Source organism: Callionymus lyra, chromosome 4 (genome assembly GCF_982586985.1).
Source record: "Callionymus lyra chromosome 4, fCalLyr1.hap1.1, whole genome shotgun sequence".
NCBI lineage: Eukaryota > Metazoa > Chordata > Actinopteri > Syngnathiformes > Callionymidae > Callionymus > Callionymus lyra.
The window spans coordinates 23,752,888-23,773,847 of record NC_141821.1 but is presented as its reverse complement, the minus strand read 5'-3'; the positions used below and the strand labels follow the sequence as shown (position 1 = coordinate 23,773,847).

Below are 20,960 nucleotides of genomic sequence, written 5' to 3'. Positions count from 1 at the left end.
ACACTAGGGGATGATGAAGATGAAGAAGAAGGACTTGTTTGGAGAAAATTTAGAAGTTTTATTACTGGAATACCAATGGTCGCAGAAAAGCGAGGTATTTGGCGAAAAAGCCCAGAACTAAAGTCTCTCTCTTTCTGTGGTTGCAGGTCCAGGAGCCTATGACGGACAGACAGCTGATCGAGTCATCTCCGGTGCTGCAGAAGCTGACTAGCTTCGAGGAGTCCATCGGCGTCCTGTTCACACACGTGCGTCTGCTGGCACGAGCCTTCACCTTGAGGACGGTGGGCTTCAACCACCTGACCCTGTGAGTCACTTTGTTTTTCCATTTGGTGAATGATCAGACTTATTAACATTCGGTTAGGCGCCTGCGGTCCAGATGTACTTCGCGGGGAGTCTGCAGAAGTGGCCAGACTGTTGTTGTTTGCTTGCTCAGGTGATGAGGTGTGATGCATTTATAATTTGTTTTGATCTGACTTTAGACGCACTCTAAGCATCTCAAGCAGCCGAGGCAATGCGACTCCTGCTCATACTTCGCTGTGACCTCCCAGTGTTTTCTAGACTTCTGGACAACAAGTGTGGCGTTCAATATCCTCCTAAAAGACAAATGTATGATTCCAAAACTTCCAAAATAACACAAGGTCCACTGCAGATGCCTACGCCCGGATATTAGATCCACAATCTTCCTTTTTTGAACCTGAAGTTCACGGATGCATTTGGTTATTTCAGTAGATTCACTAAATCTTGTTGACTCGTATCCAATGTATTTAGTCTTAACTTTTCAACACTCATGCAGCCAAATCGGTCCATCTGTCTGGGAACAGAAAATGAAAGTGAAAACTTTTGGGAACTTATAAACGGTGTAGGATCATGATTACAACGTCTTTCTTGCGATGTTAAAGGGATTTTATTTGATTATCTAGGAGATGTTGAGGACTTGTGGAATTCACACTGATCCAAAACAGCTTTTTACGTCGATGAAAGCATCTTAACATCAGAATTCCCAGCATTTTGCTGTTCTACCTAGAATACCCAAGCAAGAGCCGATAGTCTGTAAACCCCCTATGGACACTCATTTTGTTATGTAAACGAAGCGAACATTGTCGTACCACAGGAGGAAACATGCTGAGAGGGAGTGGGGAGGACAGTGGGGGGAGCTCTCTTCTTTGGTTGAGGAGCAGTCTCCTCTCCAGTGTGAAAAAAAAGAAAATAATTTTGAGCAATGGGAAGGTCAAATGATAATACAAATGCATGCAGAGAAATTAAATATAATAATTCCAGTACATCTGAAGAAGGCCCAAAGCTAAATACACATGGTGGTATGTGCACTACCATTTCCACCTTCCTGCCTGAAATGAAATATAAAATAGGAAATAATGTAAAATGAAATCTTACCTGAAGCTAGCTCAGACACCAAGATATATTAATATTTCCAACTGCATCACATCTTAAACATCTCCATTGATGAACAGCTTTTCCCGTCAAGGACTCATTGCTGTTTCCTGCAGTACATTGCAACGAAAAGTTTAGGATCAAGTTTCAGGTGGCTTGTGACTTGTCCAAGTACATCTGCAATGTCCTCCCATACCTTTGTAAGGACCCCAGTCGTCCCAGTGGGGGAGAGACTGTCCAAGGGGTAGTTATTAGGCTGATGGAACCATTCCCTGACAAGGGAAGAAATGTTACAACGGACAATTTCTTCACATCGCTGTCACTTGCGCAACGACTGCATACCTGGAAAACCACCATCCTTGGCACAGTCAACAAAATTCGCCGAGAAATTCAACAATCAACTAGCCAGCGGGACCGCGATGAATTCACCACTCGGGTGTTTTCAAACACTGGTGCCACGCTGACGGTGTATGTGCCAAAACGAAAGAAGGCGGTCTACATTCTCAGCAGCATGCACAGCGTGGTTCAGACTATGAAAACCACCAAAAGGAAGCCGAACACCGTCACCCTTTACAACACTACAAAGTGCGGTATAGATGCGACGGACCAGATGGTGCGGGAGTACACTCTCCACACAGGAACACGTTGTTTGCCTGTCGCTGTGTTCTATCACATGATCCATATGGCAGCACTGAATGCATGTGTGCTGTATCAAGCATTGGATTCTTAAAACACCCATTACACTGGTTAAATATGAGCTCTAGTAGGATCTAACATTGTTTGTTTTGGTTTTCCACACATTTGCATTAACCTGGTCCACCTCCTCCACAAAAACAGCATTACCATGAGGCTACAGCGTTAACCAAAACACAACACAACATCTCACCTCTACATTGACTCAACATGTAAACAAGTTGCTTCTTTGTTTTGAACTCAGCACGTGAAGCTGAGTCAATTAAATCAAATAAAACTATGCCTGATTCAAACCAAATGACAAAGACTCATTAAAGAAGTTTCATCTTGACTGAGCAAGATGCATCAAGAAGAAGAATCTGGTTCTGTGTGAGGAGATATAAAGTGCTGGCCTCAGGTGTGACCACCACCCCCTCCTCCTCTCTGCAGAGCGATGGCAACCTCTGGTGTCTCACAGGTCAACACTCGGCTGGCCGCACTCTCGGAGGTCGTTCTGTCCTTTGTTCTTGAATCAAATGAAAGGTTAAAAGCCGTCAATGAGGTTCCATGCTCCTCTCCCTGCTCAACCTCCTCTATCTCATGACCTCATTCTTCCCCTTGGGGACGACGGCTTTGACCTACTTGGAGGTGACCTTTGTGTTCATTGTCTCCTCTCACTTCACTCAGGTCGTCAGATGAAAATTGAGCTAATGGAGAGGAAGTGGAAAAGATTTGCCTTTCTTGGAAAGAAAAGAGTGCCTCTCGATGGAGACAATTTAGTTTTAGAAGTCTTGAAAAAGGCTCAAAGACCTTGAATCATCCACTTCAGAGTCAATTTGACTCCTTGAGTGTGTGCGCGGGTGTGTGCCTGTGCACATGCATCTGCTGTCAAAAGTCTGCTGTCGCATTTGCCGTAGTGCCAGATGAAGAAGTCATGAGAAATATGATCAAAGAGCAGAAGAAAAGAAATGCATATATAGAATGAAAATTAGACCAAAAATGACTTTAAGGGAAAAAAGCCTCACATTTTAACTCATTTAAGAATGAAACAGTAAGTTAATAAATAAGACAAAAAAGCACGTTTACGTATACAGTGTTACCGTGAGCATCACCGCCAGCATCCCAGGAATCTTTTGAGAAGATCTTTACATCATCAAGTGAGAATGAATGTGGAATGTTTGGTCCAGGTCCAAGAAGATTGTCGCGCACGTCCGTCACACTCCTGAGAACATGAACAGCAGGTCATAAGAGGATTATCACAGTGAGCTTGATCTGAAGAAAAAAACCCTTTGAGATGGTTCAGATACGAATTTGTACTCTTGAGTCACGCTATTTCTTCTTCATCTTTTGTCTGATTCTGATGCTGCATCATGTCAACTTAAAAACGTTTGTCAAGATGTTTATGTATCGATGTGGTGTTCACTAGAGGGCTTGTTGGCTAAATTATTCATCAACAGATGACTCCTTTGTTTTTACATGTCACACGTATCTGTATCTGTCCAGAAATGTTTCAGGTGAACCTGTAGATGTTTTCAGGGTTAGTGGGCAAACTCCCAAGGATAAATGTATGTACTTGTGGCAACACCATCTTCATGAAGATGTTAAAAAAAAAGAACATTATGTTATGTGGAATTATGTTAATAGACTCAGACGGGTGATGGTGATTAACACAGTTAAGCTCTTGCCAGTTTCTTTTAGGATCAATTCAATTCAAAGAATTCTGGTTCTTACTTTCAGAGCTATTCATGGTCAGGCTCCCCCTAACTGGTCTGATCCAGACTTACACCCCAGCTCGGGCTCTGAGGTCTGTGGATCAGAATTTACTTATGGTTCCTCGCACACGGTTCAGGACCAGAGGAGAGAAATCATTCCAGGCTGTTGATCCTAAGCTTTAGAACGATCTTCCTCTCCCTCTGCGTTTGATGGAGTCTACTGACTCCCTCAAGAAACATCTTAAGACCTTTTTATTTGTGCAGGCTATTTACTTATCTTCTGGGACTGCTGTTTGTCTTATGTCTTGGCCTTTTAGAGTTTTTAAATGTTTAGGTATTTTTAAATGTGTATTGCTTTTGATTCTGAAAGCGCTTTGAGACCCTCGTCTAGAAAGGCGCTCTACAAATAACTATTTCTTACTTACTTACTGACTTCTAAAACTATTTTCTTTTCCTCAACATCATCCTCACTCCCTGCCTCTTTCTCGCTCTTGCAACATGTTAGCTGCCTTTCGCTGGAAACATATTTTTTTTGTCCGTTGCTAAAGTCTTTGAAGAAGTTATTTGTGACTCTCCTGAAGGTGCTGTTTCACTTTGTCTCCGGCTGATGTTCCAGCCGCAGAACATGAAAGACAGAGGCTCTGAAATCGGACAATAAACTTTGACATTCCTGCTGCTTTGATGTCGCCCTCCTCCTCGTCTTCCACCTCTGCGACTCCCCTTCTCATCTTTGGTCCTCCTGCTGCATCTTTAGATGACGCATGTTGGTGCGCTCTCTTCAAGCCCCCAGGGCTCATATGTGAATATTTTTATTAGAGGCTCCGACCATCGCCTCACGCTGGCCCTAGACCTCATCCAAATCAACACCTTCCCTCCTTTCCATCCAGATCACTACGATTTATATTATATAGATTATCAATAATCTCAATGATTTTTGGCTGAAGCTAATGATGTTTTTTTAAGCCGCTCCCACTGTTGGACGTAGTTTTGTGTGAAGTTGCTTGCACCATCTCATTGACCATCTCATTCCATTGTAAAAAAAAAAGAAGAAGTAATTACACAACAAAATAATCTACATTTTTTACTTTATATCAAATTAGAATTATGAAACAAATTTTGAGGGTGATCTGAGAGATTTGCAGCTGGACTAAAACCCTATATAGATGAGAATATTTATGATAATCTGATGGATTCTAGAGCAGAAATGTATGATTATATCGGTTTTATAACAGCTTTGAATTTGTTATAAATGATTATGAACTACTTAACACACACCGAGGAGGTGAGGACACATTTAGATCGTTTTTTTTATAGAGGAAAGGGACATTTTGTGTAGTAGAAAACACCTTATTTGCTCCGGCCCACACTATTTTCTATATTATATAAATATATAATGATTGCAAAAATGTAATCAAAAATACTCTGAGTCAGATATTTGTCTGAGTTGATTAACATACAGCTTAGACCCGTCGTGCCTTAGCAAATACAGAATATAACGACAAATAAAAAGACTACATTTTAAAAACTAAAATAACAACCAAAAAAGCCTAGATAAGTGTAATAGCTTAACTAACACTGCACTGGTCATTGATTGATGAATATAGCAGAGATAATAGTGGAAATAAATGCCTCTCGAGTAACCATCAACCCAAACAAACACAAGAGGAAATAGCTGATGAGATATGAACATATAATAAAGAATGAAACTTGTATTTACATTACATTTCACTTACTTACTTAATAAAATCAATAAAGATATTCAGCGGCGCTGACGCTAAGTGCGTGCATCTGTGTAGCAAGAGAGATTCTCTATCATGCATCATTTGTCTCTCGAAGTTTTGTCCAACGTTCATATCTCTCTTGTATCCAGGGCAGAATTAATAACCAGCTCCTCTGTCGTTGCCGGTCCTTGAAAGAACAGTATGTTCAGCACAGTCCTCCTTTTGCTATCCTCTTTTAAGGGTTTAAATGAGCTTTATTAACAAGTCACACATTCTTTTGACGTCATTATTGGTGAATATTTGTATGATCCTGCAGATTGTACTTGTATTTATGAATATTTGTGAATATGGTTTAACACTAATACACAGAATGACCTTCAAGGTGGTTTTACTGGACAGTGATGATTGTTAACCATAACTTAAATGTTATTAAAACATTAAAAAACAAACGGTTCAAGCCACCATAGTTCATAGCTTGACCATTTTGAGGTTCAGCCCTCTGCTCTAAGAAGACTGAAGACTCTGGTCTAGATTGACAGGTATTCTTTTCTTTGTGAATTTTTTGAGTCGATATCAAAGCTACGGTAGTTACTTGTGTTGCGGGTCTTAAGGGCTCTCCATGAAATGTGCATCAGCCAATTCTGCTCCCTGTTACGCCGCTAAAAGCATGTCGGTTCAGTGGAGAGAGCACGGATGTCTTTCACGGCCCACTTATGTGACGCCGAGTAACGCGTGTCGGGGAGTCTTCCATCTTACTTCTCTTTTTGCGCCCATTTCTTCCTGCCATCACGCATTAGCGTCCACGGCTCTTCTTCCTGCCCATCCGTAGCCTCACACCGCCCCTCCCCTCTCTGTCTCCATCCAGAGGCCACAACCAGAGGATGGAGTTCCTGGGAGATTCCATCATGCAGCTGGTGGCGACCGAGTACCTTTTCATCCACTTCCCGGATCACCACGAGGGGCATCTGACGGTAAAGTTCTGAGAGATGTTTGTCGAAGATCGTTGTGCTTGTAGACTTCTTAAACATCATAGTGGGTCCAAGTGCTGACCAGGTTAAACTTTGCAAAAAAAAACAACCATTCTATTTCAAGCAGATTTGTGACTCAGTCCCTGGTTACACCTCAAGATGAAAGACTGACTGATGTCTTCTTCAACCGTTTATCCGTCAGCCTTGTGCCCCCTCCCTTCCTCTCCCCCTCCTCCCTCCTCCCTCCTCCATCCTTCCTCATCCGCTCACGTCCTCCTGCTAACCGGCATGAAACAAACCCTTCTTGTTTTCAAAAGTAGTCTTCGTCAGCAGTTTTCCCTCCACACTTGCTAAAGCGGTATCGTGGAAAAACAAAGTTTCCTGCACACATCTCAAAGCGACAATCAGACTTTGAACACGCCATGCCGGGACTCCGATTTAATTCCCGCATCAGCGCTTCTCTTCAGATCCTCCTGCTTTCGTCGAGAAGGATGAGGCAGAGAATAGATGACTGCACACGACTGTCACCCTCTTACAGTCACATATGATAAAGAAATCATCACTAAACAATCATGGATATGGCAAGGCACACCTCCTGAACGCCAGGAAACGTGTCACATCTCATTGAGAGAAAGGTTAAGAATAGCTTTGGCAATTACAAGCTAATGATAACAAAGCAAAAGGAAGTCAGCGTGACACTCTCAATCTATCAAAGTGTTAACCAGGTTCAACTTTCTCTATTTCTACTACATTTGCTGTGTAAAGATTCCCAATGGTGCAGCTCCTGTGTTGTTAAAACACATTTTTAAAATATTATTATGAAGTGAACCAGAGTGTTTGTTGAGTCCCAACTCCAAAATGTTAGACCTTTAAGAATTGCTTTAAAAACACTTGCTTGTTTTTCTTGCTAAATAATCCATTCCATGTTTCTACAAAGTAACATCATTCTGTGGAGAGGTCTAGCATAAAATGTTGGCAACTTAAACGTGACTTCTAGTTTCAGTCTTTGTACTCAAGATCTGATCTGAAGCCCACTGCACCAGGAAAGAAATTCATCTCAGTCTGATGTGATGGTTTTCAGTTTCCACTCACTGTCTTTGATCGACTCCAGAGACGGTGTTTGATTTTTTTGTTTTTCTCCTCAGTTGCTGCGGAGTTCTTTGGTCAACAACCGCACACAGGCCAAAGTTGCGGAGGAGCTGGGCATGCAGGACTTTGCCATCACCAACGACAAAACCAAACGACCTGTTGCACTGCGGACCAAGACCCTGGCAGATCTGCTGGAGTGTAGGTCCCCTATGTTACCTCAAACACTGCTTCACAGTAGAACATGCTGTTGTTGTGCAATGTTTAAAAAAAATCTGTTCATTCCTTTAAAACAAAAAATAAAAAATAATTAAAAGCTGTTTTAACACCTGCAGAGGAAAGACAACATTTAATCAAATATTTCAAAGTTAGTTATCATGATTGTAAAGTCCAGTCACAAAAACTCTAGATCTCTGTTCCTGTCACGTTGAGAATTTACAAAACTGCAGACTCATTTTGACTGAAATCCACTAAAAGCAAACCTGGAACTGGTCACTAGATGTCACTCTCTCCTCTAGCTGTAGTTTTGAAACTTCACATCATTTTTATACCGAGTTTTCCACCTACTGACATCTCAAAATATGAAACTGCTTCATGAAGCTTTCTTCAGCCCAACGCTCGGACCTGCACAGGCAGCCAGAAATGATGGAAATATTTCTTTTTGGGCCAGCGAGGGTCTCCTCTCGCCCCGGGGTGCAACGGTTCATAACTGCACAGTGGCACTCATTTCCAGCTCAGACTCAGGTCTCCTCTGGAGCCTGCCACTCTGAACTCACCGCAGCATTTGAAAGGCAAATGATATGAAGCCTGGATGTGACCCGCAATCGGGCGTGTGCTGCATGTGACCTTGTGCGTTAGCAGCTCTGCAGTTCTCTTACTTTAGCTCGGATCACAATTGCATCCTCCAGCATCTAAGTTAAAAAACTAATTTTGTTTCTTGAATCATGAATGGTTAACATAATCAATAATCAAATGTCATCTTGTATACCTGAGGCGCTGCTCTCTAATTGCCTTCGATAGAGTTGAGTATTTTAATTTTCTTCACTCTGTCAAAATTTGGCTTAGTGTATATTTTATTTTTTATTTGCATTTTCAATTTTGAACTATTTTAGTAAAATATACGGTTATAAATAAATATATATTAGTGTTAAATGTTCTAGATATGCTATCATATCTATTTAACGCATTTCCATTTAAAACAGCAAATACACTGTAAATAATAAGTCTTCTGCCTTAAATTTGTTATTAACTCGACCTCTTTTCTTGGTTTCAGCTCAGAAATTAAAATTAAAAATGTTGACTGTACTAAATTTCTGTAGTTGTTTCGACTTAAATTTGACGTTGGCATAGTTGATTTAATGTTTTATAACTCCATTTCAACTAAAGGGGCAACTTATGTGTAAATTAAGTTTCTCTTAAACAGATCTTAGACCTCTAATGTACATATCGGTACGTGTCTGTTGGTAAAAAACTATTTTTTATTGAAATATTTACATTGGAAAATGTGCTTAAGCCCTGCCAACTGAAAACACTTTGTGTTTTTGGTAATAAAGTCTTCTTTACCATAACCAAACCCACTCTGCTGTGCTTGGCCAAGTATCGAGGTTTGTCACCGCACGTCATCAATTCCCAAAGTCTCCACCTTCGAGGTACTCCTTGAATAAACAAAACAAGGTGTGATTACAGCTTGTTGGAGGCAATATTACATTATAATGGGATCCACTCTCGTAACCTCTAGTTCGCTGAGATTTTAAACGTGGGAGAACTTTATAAATTAATAAGTTCAAAACATGGTCTTGATGAGGGACCTACTGCATCTTGGAGAGGAAGACTTCAACATTTGAAACATGTGAGTCAGTCAGGAGTGGCAGGTCTTATTATTTGTTCTAAGGTCAGCCACCTTCTTTTTTTATTATTCAGCTGCCAATATTCATAATATCAATTTTTGGCGTATAGCACTTTTATTAGAAAATCCTTCCTCCTGGCTAGCTATTGAAGCTAATTTAACAGATATCTTACTCTCACCAATGTACGGACTTCTTACATAAAAAAAATACAATTGTTTATTTTACTGTAAAATACCCTAAGTGACCCTTGCCCCCTCATTTTTCATTAAAAAAAATAAAGCATTGAACTTTGTCAGTGATTGAAGTTGCATTTTTGTATTTTATTCATCTTCCAAGTGGATTTAAAAAGTTGAAAAAAAAAAACGTTTTCCTTGGATCGTAAAAGATGATTATCTGAGTAGTCTGAACATTAAGATTTTCATTTTTCAACCAATCATTTCTGGTGAATGTCGCTAAGAATTACATTTGTCGTGCTTGTTTGTGCACAAGCTGGAGCAAACAAACGCCTTGCTTTTGTTTTGGATTTCAGTGCGTAAGAATATTTGAATATTTATAGAATGTTATTATAAACTGAAATAGTTCAGTGAAGTAAAAAGTCAAATGGAAATAATTCATAGTAGGAAAATAAATCACTGGTTATCACAGACGGGAGAATATTTGTTTATATCATTTACAAACGTGTGTGTGTACGCTCAACGTCAAGGAAACTGTGACTGTGAAAAAAGTGTATTCCGGTGTTGAAGGTTTTCTTCTGGCACTTCTGTCAGGTTTTTTGGCTCATGGTCTTGAATCTATTCTCTCTTTCTTCCTCTAGCCTTCATTGCTGCACTCTACATCGACAAAGACCTGGAGTATGTGCACGCCTTCATGAACGTCTGCTTCTTCCCTCGACTGAAGGTGAGTCGGCGACTTCTGTATCTAATTACTTTGTCAAAGAGGTATAACGCGTGAATCATCGCCGTGTTTTCAACAGTCTTGTTACTTCACGTGTCAATATTCTATTCAATCAAGATGCAATTTATATCATACGAGATGAAAGATGGTAAGAACTTTGTTATTACTCCTTTAAAATGAATTAACTATTGAATTATATTGATACTGTTTCCTTCAACTGAGAAAAAATTCTAAACTTAGGAAAATGTTGTCAGAACATGATCTGGAGCTTGTAATCCATGCGTTTGTTTCTTCTTGCCTGGACTATTGCAACAGTTTGTTTTCATGTCTTAACAAGAAGGAGCTGTCTCCCCTGCAGTTGATTCAGAACTCTGCAGCGAGAATTCTGACCCGCTCAAGTAGAAGAACTCACATTTCTCCGATCCTTAAAACTCTTCACTGGCTTCCAGTTTCTTTCAGGATCAACTTTAAAATTCTGGTTCTTACTTTCAGAGCTATTCATGGTCAGACTCCTCCTTACATCACTGATCTGATCCAGCCTTACACCCCAGCTCGGGCTCTGAGGTCTGTGGATCAGAATCTACTGATGGTTCCTCGCACACGGTTCAGGACCAGAGGAGAGAAATCTTTTCAGGCTGTTGCTCCTAAGCTTTGGAACAATCTTCCTCTCTCTTTGCGCTTGATGGAGTCTACTGACTCCTTTAAGAAACATCTTAAGACGTTTCTATTTGTTCAGGCTTTTCCTTGATTTTCTGGAACTCCTGTTGTGTTATCAGTTTTATCTTGATCTTTAAAGTAAATACTTCATTGAATATTGTTTTGATTGTTTAAGCGCTTTGTGACCCTGGTCTAGAAAAGCGCTATTTAAATAAGAATTACTTACTTACTTACTTACTTACTATAGGTAGGATGAGGTAGACTGGAAGAATCCCAAACCTTCACTGCACCTCTTTGTCACATGCAAATGATGCATTCAATGACAATGGGATTGCTATGGTGCGTTCAAGAACTTATGATATTTTTTAAAACTAAATGGCAAATATTGTATAACCGAACACTTTATGACTTTAGTGAGGAATTAACACATGAACTTTCTATAAATTGCTGTTTGTAAAAGTTGCATGATTGACAAGGTTTATCATTCGTTCTTTGTCGTGGTGACAATTGCAGTGTTTTATCTTCACACACACACACACACACACACACACACACACACACACACACACACACACACACACACACACACACACACACACACACACACACACACACACACACACACACACATTTAGAGCCTCACACACAGACACGCGTACAGATACTACATGTACACTATAAAGTCACACACTTACACTCTACCGTTAAAGTCTCGCACGCACACACACAATTTCTTATTGAGTCTCACAAACACATGCGCACACACACCGGACGGCTCCTTGTGAAGCGTCTGCAGCGGTCTGATCTAGCGAGCTAATTGCTGTCTTGGCGCGACTCTCCCGGGAGGATCCGGCTCTGGTTCAGCTGAGTTGTGCAGGAAAAAAGGGAAGCTCATTTCCACTTCCAAGAGAAAAGTTGTGAAACGGCCGGCCTCGCACGCTGCAGCAGCGCGCCGCTGCACACACCGCGCCGACTCGTCCAATTTGGGTAGAAACACGGGCGCCGCCGCTGAGATGTCGTCTTGATCCCACAAGAAGGGGGTTCGCTGCTGCTGCTGCTCAGCCTTGTGATGCTGACGTTGACGTGTTCATTCGCTCATGGGCCTCCTGCCGCGGCGTCAGGTACACAACCTCTCGGCGCCTGATGGCAACACAACTAGGGGGAGAAATAACAAAAAGCATCAAAGAAAATGTTGATGTTTTCTAGAAAAAATAAGTGATAGGATTTTTTTAAACTTTTTTTAGACCTTCTTGTTGAAAAAAATCAACAGAAGCTAGAAAGAAAGTCTTAAAAAACTCAAACGTTCTGAACAAAAAACATTCCAGTTGCAGTTTTTGAAGGAAACTAGACCTCCAGAGCAGGCAAACCACCATATACTGTAAGTACTTAAGTACTAAAATGAACCAACAAAATAGTTTTGAACGGAAAAAAAATGGTTGCAGAAAAAAGAAAAGCAACATCAAAAACAAAGTGAGACGAACTACAAACCAGTCCAAAGTTGAATAAGAAATATAACCTTTAAACATCAGAAAAGCACATCTGAACTAATTTACAATAGTGTGATTCATGTCAGACATGTTTCAAATTAGCAATTGTAACTGTTGATTTTGACATGGAAAAAGGCTCGAATTCGTGTCGAGCACAGATTCTTACACATGAATATTGTTTGTGCATAATTTGGGTTCGAATGAACATTTTTAGTAGGAAATCAATGCAATTCTTACTACATACGAGTCTGAACTTGTCTGCAGTGGAGGATGAGATTTAACACAGGCTGACACTGAGCTTAAGACCAGGTCTCATGGACATTTTTGGAAGTTTCTCTCAGAGGAAAAGTATCTTCTTATGAGGAAATATGCTCCTCACGGACTATTTATGTAAGTCAGCATTTCTATGAAGATGATTAAATCCACACATCCTTCCATCATGACTGATTATCAGTCCATTCATTTCATTCAGTGCAAGTCATCTGAGTGAAGTATGTACTTACTTATGTTGAGCAAAATTGATGAAGGTAGATCTTGTGGACTTGATCATTAGAAAAGTAGCCCGCAAACCGAAAAAGTGTGAGCACCCCTGGTTTAGATCATTTAAATGGAAAATGTAAGATTATGATAAATAAATACTTTCAATGGGTAACAATCATGGACCAGAAAAAAGGGAGATCAGAGAGTGAAGAGACTCGAGCGTAGAGTTTGACTGACTCGGTTGAGGAGGCTCTAGTCAACATCAGGGAGCGTGAGTTTTGACCTGTGAGTTCTTCTCTCCCAACCAACTGAGGTGAGAAGGAAGGAGGTGAAGCAAACACCGGAGAAGATTGAAGATATAGGAAGTAGAACTGGCAGAAAGGGAGAGAAAAAATAGAGAAGGTCGTAGAAAGAGAAAGTGGAGCAAGACGAGAGGGGAGGAAAGTACTTTAGTGGAAAATGAATAGGAGCGACAGTTGTTGAAGCCGTACTTCATGACCAGGCTGCTCCTCTGTTAATGGAAGGAGCTTTTAGACGTCGTCCCCCAGAGAGGAGGAACGTATGAGGCCGACACACATGGCGGTCTCCCGACACTCTTTGCAAGACACAGGGTCTGCCTTTAGTCAGAAGTAGTCAGTGATTTGTCCTCGCCACTGATAGAGCTGCACTGGCAGAGCGAGTTGGAGTGCAGGGGGGAAGGAAGGGGGGAAAGAGGGGAGGAAAAAGTGTAATCAAAGTGAAAGAAGTGCATTTTTCCCTCCAATCTTTTCCTACTAATAGGGACTGATTAACGTCTTTTATCCTCGTGTCGCGTACCCACTTTTTAGGCACAAGGGTGATATCGTGTATTTATACATTTCGTCACGCACTTAGAAGTAGAGAGTGTGTAGTTGTGTGTGTTTTACTGAGTCGTCTGCCTATGAATCTGGCAGCAGCATCTTGTAAGCACTCCGATAAATATAGCTCTGTTTGCTCTCCAATCGGAAAATATCAGGAAGGACCGAGGTATTCCTAATTGTTTATTTAGAAGGTGAAACAGTTTTGTGAACTGTTATAAATTGGTCATTGAACTGGAATCGAACAACTGTTCTAATGAAACATCATTTCATTTTTAAACTGATGGCGCCACCTACTGACCTCTAAACAACATGACGCTGTTTCATTAAGCTTCGTCAGCCCATCACTATGTAGAGCCATAATCATGATATAATATATAGATTAACATCCAATATGAATGTTTGTTGCATGTATTTTGTTTTATTAATAAAACTGTTCTGTATATAGATGTACTTTTGAAAATAAGAATCAATGATTTACTTGTTTTTCTGTCCAGACTTTAACAACTAGTGAAGGAGGAGGAGGAGGATAATTGGAAGATGATTATGATTTTGTTGACAACAGCGTTTGTGTGCCAACTATAAATAAATGCTAAATTGCTCAAAATCGGCAAAACCAAGTCTGGTTTTTGTTGGTGATTTGTTTTTATTATTAAATAATAAACAAGGATCCGTTTGGAAAATATGAAAGAAATTGAAAAAGAAGTTTCTTAAAATGTTCAATATTGAAATTTGAACAAAGCAAAAATAAATTATGAAACAATAATAACAATAACACTTGTATAATAGTACTGATAACACATTGAATAATGGTGAAAGAATTGAACAGTGTTAAAATAAAACAGACTGTTTTTATCTGAAATATCAAAACAAACATCAACAATTCACTTGAGCACCAGCTAAATGCCACCTGTGGCCTCTGGGCCTCGCGTTTCCGTGGGTCTGAGTCATTACACGGCTGGTGAGTGACATTTCAAAGTTTAACTTCGCTTTGAAACCGACGTTGTTTGTTTTCTATTTCCAACGACAAAACCCATCAGTGATATATTAAAACGTTGACCGTGGCGTCGTGACAGGTCCGTGTCGACTGGTGTGCGAGCACTGAAGTGAGTTTTCTATTTGTGTTCCGCAGGAGTTCATCCTGAACCAGGACTGGAACGACCCGAAGTCGCAGCTGCAGCAGTGCTGCTTGACCCTGAGAACAGAGGGCAAGGAACCCGACATCCCGCTGTACAAGTGAGTGCTTCCTTCTCCCTTCTTCGTGCTCCGTGAGAGCCGCTGCAGCACAGTGTGTGTGTGAGTCCTGCTGTGGGTTCATATCGTGTAGAACACACTCGGATGCTGCACAAGTTTAAAGTACGAGTTTAAAGTGAAATAAATTCAATTAACCAGAATCTTGCTGATCCTAATAATAGCAGCAAAAACATAATTAATTTGATAATAAAGCGTAACAAATTGAAACATAAAAGATAAACTGGTCATTTTTTTTAGTAACATTAGTAAAAGTATAATGGTTTTTAAATTGCTGGAAGGAGCTACGATTCTTCAAATCACATGATCGTTCTCATTCATGAAACGTGAGTAGAATGAATTTGTGTGTAATTTTGTGTGTGAGCAGCTACAAATTTACAGGGATTTTTGTTTGATCAGTATTTCCATAGCTACGATCTTTTCCTAGCAAACAAAATCAACCCCTTCTCCAGACCATGTGTTATGTTTCCAAGAATGTACTTAATTTAAATACATATGAACAATACTCAGACGCCTTTGAAAAACTTGATTTGAACATCACAAAAAATACATATGTTATCATACATTTAGTTAAATTGGTGGACATTTAGTAGATTATGTTCATGATGGTGAACAGCTCATACAAAAGATTAATAGTGAAATATACAAATATAGTTTAATAATAGGCTAAAATAACAAAAATATGTTCACAGTATTTGCTGACAGAGAAGTTTCCTCAATAATGTCAGCAGGTGATATTTTTACTCTTCCTGTGACTCGAGATGATTCTTTGTTTTCGTAAGCAATTTTCTGCACCCTTATTAATGTCGAACAATTTATTTCATCTGATATATGTTCTATTTTCTACAAAAGCAAGATTGACTTTGGTTTGATATTGGATTTTCGCGTTGAAAGTTGGATCAGTCGTCCCGGCCGGTCGAACTTCCAAAAACCTCTTTAACAACAAGCGTTCGTCTGTTAGGATCGGACAGGATCGTTTTTACTTATTGTCTGATGAATTATTATTTTTAGATTTCTAACTTCTGTCACCTCCAAACCCACGCTTTGCCTTTATCCATCCCAATGGACGTCTAGACTTCAGCCAAAACTATTTCGATCTACACTTCAGAAAAGTTTCTCTGTTTCATTATCCCCTGTGTTGTCTCAAAGTCAAGGTGACACGGAGGCCTGACCACAAATGTGTGTTGACCGTGACCCAGAAGCCACACAAGGGATTCCACAAACACATTTGTTGTCAGGCCTTCGGGTAACCTTGCCCTTGAGAGGGTTAAAAACAACGCGGTGATGTGGAGTACTACTCAAGATATTCAATGATCTCACTATTACACTTCATCTCCCAGGTGAGGTCGCGGCTCTGCGTCGTCTTGTCGTGTCGACTGGGTCTTCTCGACTTGCTCGAACGTGGTTAAGTAGGCGTCGGAGCTGAAAGGTGTTGTCGAGATTCATGTCGAACAGCCCGAGCCGGTGTGTCGACTCGCTGCCAAAAAAAACGTCTGTATTCGGCGCTGCTCGCCGTGTCCAATGGAGTTCACGTCAAACCGCGGCCGATCTCTGAGCCACACTCGAGTCATCACAACGCAGCTTCCTGTCGCCTCGATGGTGTCGGACGGCGTCCTCGCATCGTGTCGCGGGCGGGCGCACAGGTGTCGCCGGCAGCGCACGTGTGAGCCCGTAAGAGAACGGCTGAATTATTGACAAGGTGTCATCAGTGACTGCTCCACATTAAAAATGGATGCGGATCCTGAAACAAGTCAATCCGGAGTGAATAATTCAGAGCCGAGTCTGTCGGAGATGTTTATGCTAATCTTCACATTTCACACAAGTTTGGTCCCGAGCCTCCTCCTCCTCCTCCTCCTCTGTTTTCATGTGGATTTGCTGACTCAGCGACTGTTTCATCACGTTACAGACCAAAAATAGAAAGTTCAGTGTGGAGACAATAGCAGACGTGTAGCTGAGATGGACACATTTTTACTTGTTGTCTTGAACTGGATTCACCCTTTAAGAACACGCTTGAGTTTTTACATCACAGAACAGACGTGGTAATATCTCTTCGTGGTGGTTTTGAATGTGAAACGACACTGAATAACTGGTTTTCTTTTTTATCTGAAAGTCTCCTCATTTGTGTGTGTGTGTGCAGGACCCTGCAGACTGTCGGACCCTCACACGCCCGCACCTACACGGTGGCTGTCTACTTCAAGGGCGAGCGGATCGGCTGCGGCAAAGGCCCGAGGTGAGTTCTTGGACGACAGTTGTGTCATCAACTGTTTTCATCGCTTTAATAAGACCTGGTCATGTGACCAGAGGAGGAGGAGCTTCCGCCGTTGTGGTGGATCCAATGCTGCGTCTCAAATCGCATACTAGCGTACTCAAAGTTAGTATTTTTAGCGCGTAAGTGCGTCTCAATTCTTAGTATGCGAAATTTATTGCGCCATGCACACTAAATTGGCATACTAAAACGCCCACAAAACTGAGCATGGTTAGATGGACACTAACCAGCCTAAACAGCTCCATCTTAATGACGTTTTAAACGGAAGTTACGTCATATATATAAATGCATATATATATTCATATACGCACAGGTGTATTTTCCGCAGCAGTAGGAGGATAAACACGTCTTCGCTGCTGATACCAGCATAAATACGTCGCGAATATTTTGATTCTCATATTTTTTCTTTATTTCTTTTTCCAAACTTGCAAAACGTGCTGCCAGCAGGTGTCGATAGAGTTCAAACAGCTGGTTGAAATATCGTTAAATAGTAGTAGAAGAAGAAGCTGTCAACTCAATTCCGGTGTAGGTACAATTTCGGTCCCCCCTACAATATCGGTCCCCCCACTTCCTACGTGATGACGTCACACGCGTCATATGCGAACGTCTCTTTAAAATATTTTTTATGGGTTAAAATAACGTCAACATAAGGTTTACATGATACTTTTAACCACACATGAAACATTTATATTGACAAAAAGACGATCTTCGTCAACATAATCACTTTCCGTTCTTTCATTTCCTGGTCTGACGACACACGTGACTTTGAGACCAACGGAAGGGTCCGCGCTACATGTGACGAAGCCGCTGATTGGCTGAAGCTGTTTTACTAATAATAAAGCACAACTGTACAATGAAATAAAAATCATTTGAGTTCCGAAATAATTCGCTTTTCAAAAAAAGAAAAGTTAGAATATTCCCCTTTCAATAACTTGTCTGTAGTTCGGATCATAAACACCTCAGTAACTATTTAGGTTTCGATTTTTTTTAAATCAATTAAATCAATTATTAAATGTATATGTGAATATATATATATATATATATATATTATATTCCAACAGTATTATGAAGAGAACAAATCTCAATAGTGTGAAAATTAGAAAATGTTTTTTTGCCAGTAGTGTTAAAAAAACACGATTTTTTTTGTAGTGCATACATTATACAAATATGACAATTAAAAAAAATGACTCGTTCAATAAAGTGGGCATATGTACATTTAATAATTGATTTAATTGATTTTAAAAAAAATCGAAACCTAAATAATTACTGAGGTGTTTATGATCCGAACTACAGACAAGTTATTGAAAGGGGAATATTCTAACTTTTCTTTTTTTGAAAAGCGAATTATTTCGGAACTCAAATGATTTTTATTTCATTGTACAGTTGTGCTTTATTATTAGTAAAACAGCTTCAGCCAATCAGCGGCTTCGTCACATGTAGCGCGGACCCTTCCGTTAGTCTCAAAGTCACGTGTGTCGTCAGACCAGGAAATGAAAGAACGGAAAGTGATTATGTTGACGAAGATCGTCTTTTTGTCAATATAAATGTTTCATGTGTGGTTAAAAGTATCATGTAAACCTTATGTTGACGTTATTTTAACCCATAAAAAATATTTTAAAGAGACGTTCGCATATGACGCGTGTGACGTCATCATGTAGGAAGTGGGGGGACCGATATTGTAGGGGGGACCGAAATTGTACCTACACCGGTTAGTGCGTAGCAGCAGTGTTTGATTTGAGACAAACTATCTGTGGAGAATTTGCGTACTAGTTAGTATGTACACTATCCTGATGCATACTAACTTCTAGTATACTAAGAGAAGTATGCGATTTGAGACACAGCACTAGTCTACTTGTCTAGGATCTGATGTCTTCACCTGCTTTTATGATGTTTGTTCCTGTAGAGGAGCTCCACAGAATAACTCATCCTTTTAGACTCCGCCTGCAGTGGTGTTGTTGTTCCACCGTCAGAACCAACGTGGAAACACAAAAAACACTTTCACTGTAACGACTGTTGACAAAGCTTTCTCTCTGCTCAGCATCCAGCAGGCCGAGATGGGAGCTGCCATGGACGCGCTTGACAAATGTGAGTCCAACATAGTCACACACACACACACACACACACACACACACACACACGCATACAGTTTGTACACATACATATACAGTACGCACTCACTCACCTACATACACACTCAAGCCCACACACCCACTCGTTGACACTCAAGGTCTACTCTACAGTATGTATTTGTCCAAATAAACTCTCAAACTCTCGAATGCTGGTCTGCTCTGGACCTAGAACCTCAACACTGGCGAAGCTACTTCAGAAAAAAACAGAGGTTCGAGATGAAGTTTTCCTCCTGCTAGTTTTCCAGAAGAGGAGTCGGAGCAGCAGAAGTTAGACGACGGTTAACGCACGCGTTAGACTAACAGTCAGAAGTGATCGGAACCAGAAAATATTTGAATTCATCGGACTCGCTGACCATTCCTTTGTCGGTGGTTTAAGACGGTGACTTCCACTGTTCTCTCTCTTCTTGCTACGTGTTACCAGGATGTAAACTGTGGACAACATAGGAAGAGACTCTTGAATGAAAAGGCAGAGATGTCAATTTTATATTGAATAGTTGTTACTTTCTCCTTGCCAGAGTTTTTGTGTTGTTTCTCTTCAAGGAGCAATTAATAATGTTTTCGTCTTATTTTGGAAGGATTTCAAGGGTCTTTTTTCCCCAGATAGATTCAGTTACGATGAGTTTCACTGGCTTCTATGTGCTCAGTATGGGTGATCGGTCGCATCAATGCATCACTGAGGACAATAAAATAGCACTTTTTCCAAGTCTGATGCCAAAGTGACAAAACAAGCCTCTAAGTACACACTTACTCCTCCATCTGTAATCTTCTTCTTCTTCAAGGGCCCGGTCGTATCCCCAGTCACTATCTCTTAGAAGCCCCTCAGAACTGGGTCAGAGTGTGGCCGCAGCCTGGCTCTGCTCTAGCATTAGCATTTGCATTAGCGTTAGCATTAGCAACCTTTGGTTAATATGGAGCTGAAACTGATCTGTTATCACCTCAACTAAATCTACTCACCTGTGTGTTGTTGTCTTGACGTGGATTTAGTTCTTTATCAACATGTGTGCGTCACGTCCAAGCTAGCACCTAGGTTACGCTAACATGAGATAGACTTGTTGCGTCAAACATGCTGGCTGGAGTGAATGATGTCGCTAAATAAATGAGTGAAGGCTCATTTATTTACAAACTCGATGACCTGGTGAGTTCTCGCCGTGGCTGCACCATATTTGTTCACACAGCAAGACTAGTTTCCTTCTCGTTCATCTTGTTGTCTGAGCCGCGATCGGCAGCTCCAGCTCCATGTTTTATTTCAGGCCTCCTATCCCGCTTGTCTTTGGTTGTTTTGGATCTGGTCCTGGCTGACAGAAGTCGACGTGTGAGACACGGCGGCGCTCGTGTCAGACAGCTCAGAGCTCATTAAAGAGCTCACTGCCCAATATTTGGAGAGCATGCCGGCCTTTAGCCGCGGCCACTCAGCAAGCTTGACAGGGTCTGCCTTTGACAGTCTCCTGCCCGAGTCTGTCAGAGGCAGAATTAAATGTTAGCCAAGTGCAAACAAATGGAGCTGAGAGCAGCAGGAGCGGCCGCGGCGAGTTTCCTCCCCGAGCTGCTGCACGGCATCAAAAATG

The 20,960-nt window shown here is 40.9% G+C and overlaps 1 protein-coding gene across 2 annotated transcripts in view; it reads left to right on the top strand.

Annotated features, from left to right (window-relative positions):
• The window catches only part of drosha (drosha ribonuclease III), an 80,086-nt gene that overhangs the window by 58,055 nt on the left and 1,071 nt on the right, over positions 1–20,960 (top strand). For both annotated transcript variants that reach the window (XM_087789258.1, XM_087789259.1), the window contains exons 25-31: positions 147–304; positions 6,360–6,465; positions 7,608–7,749; positions 10,210–10,292; positions 14,882–14,985; positions 17,138–17,230; positions 19,305–19,351. In XM_087789258.1, the coding sequence (XP_087645384.1) occupies positions 147–304; positions 6,360–6,465; positions 7,608–7,749; positions 10,210–10,292; positions 14,882–14,985; positions 17,138–17,230; positions 19,305–19,351 (733 nt within the window). The remainder of the gene's footprint in view (positions 1–146; positions 305–6,359; positions 6,466–7,607; positions 7,750–10,209; positions 10,293–14,881; positions 14,986–17,137; positions 17,231–19,304; positions 19,352–20,960) is intronic.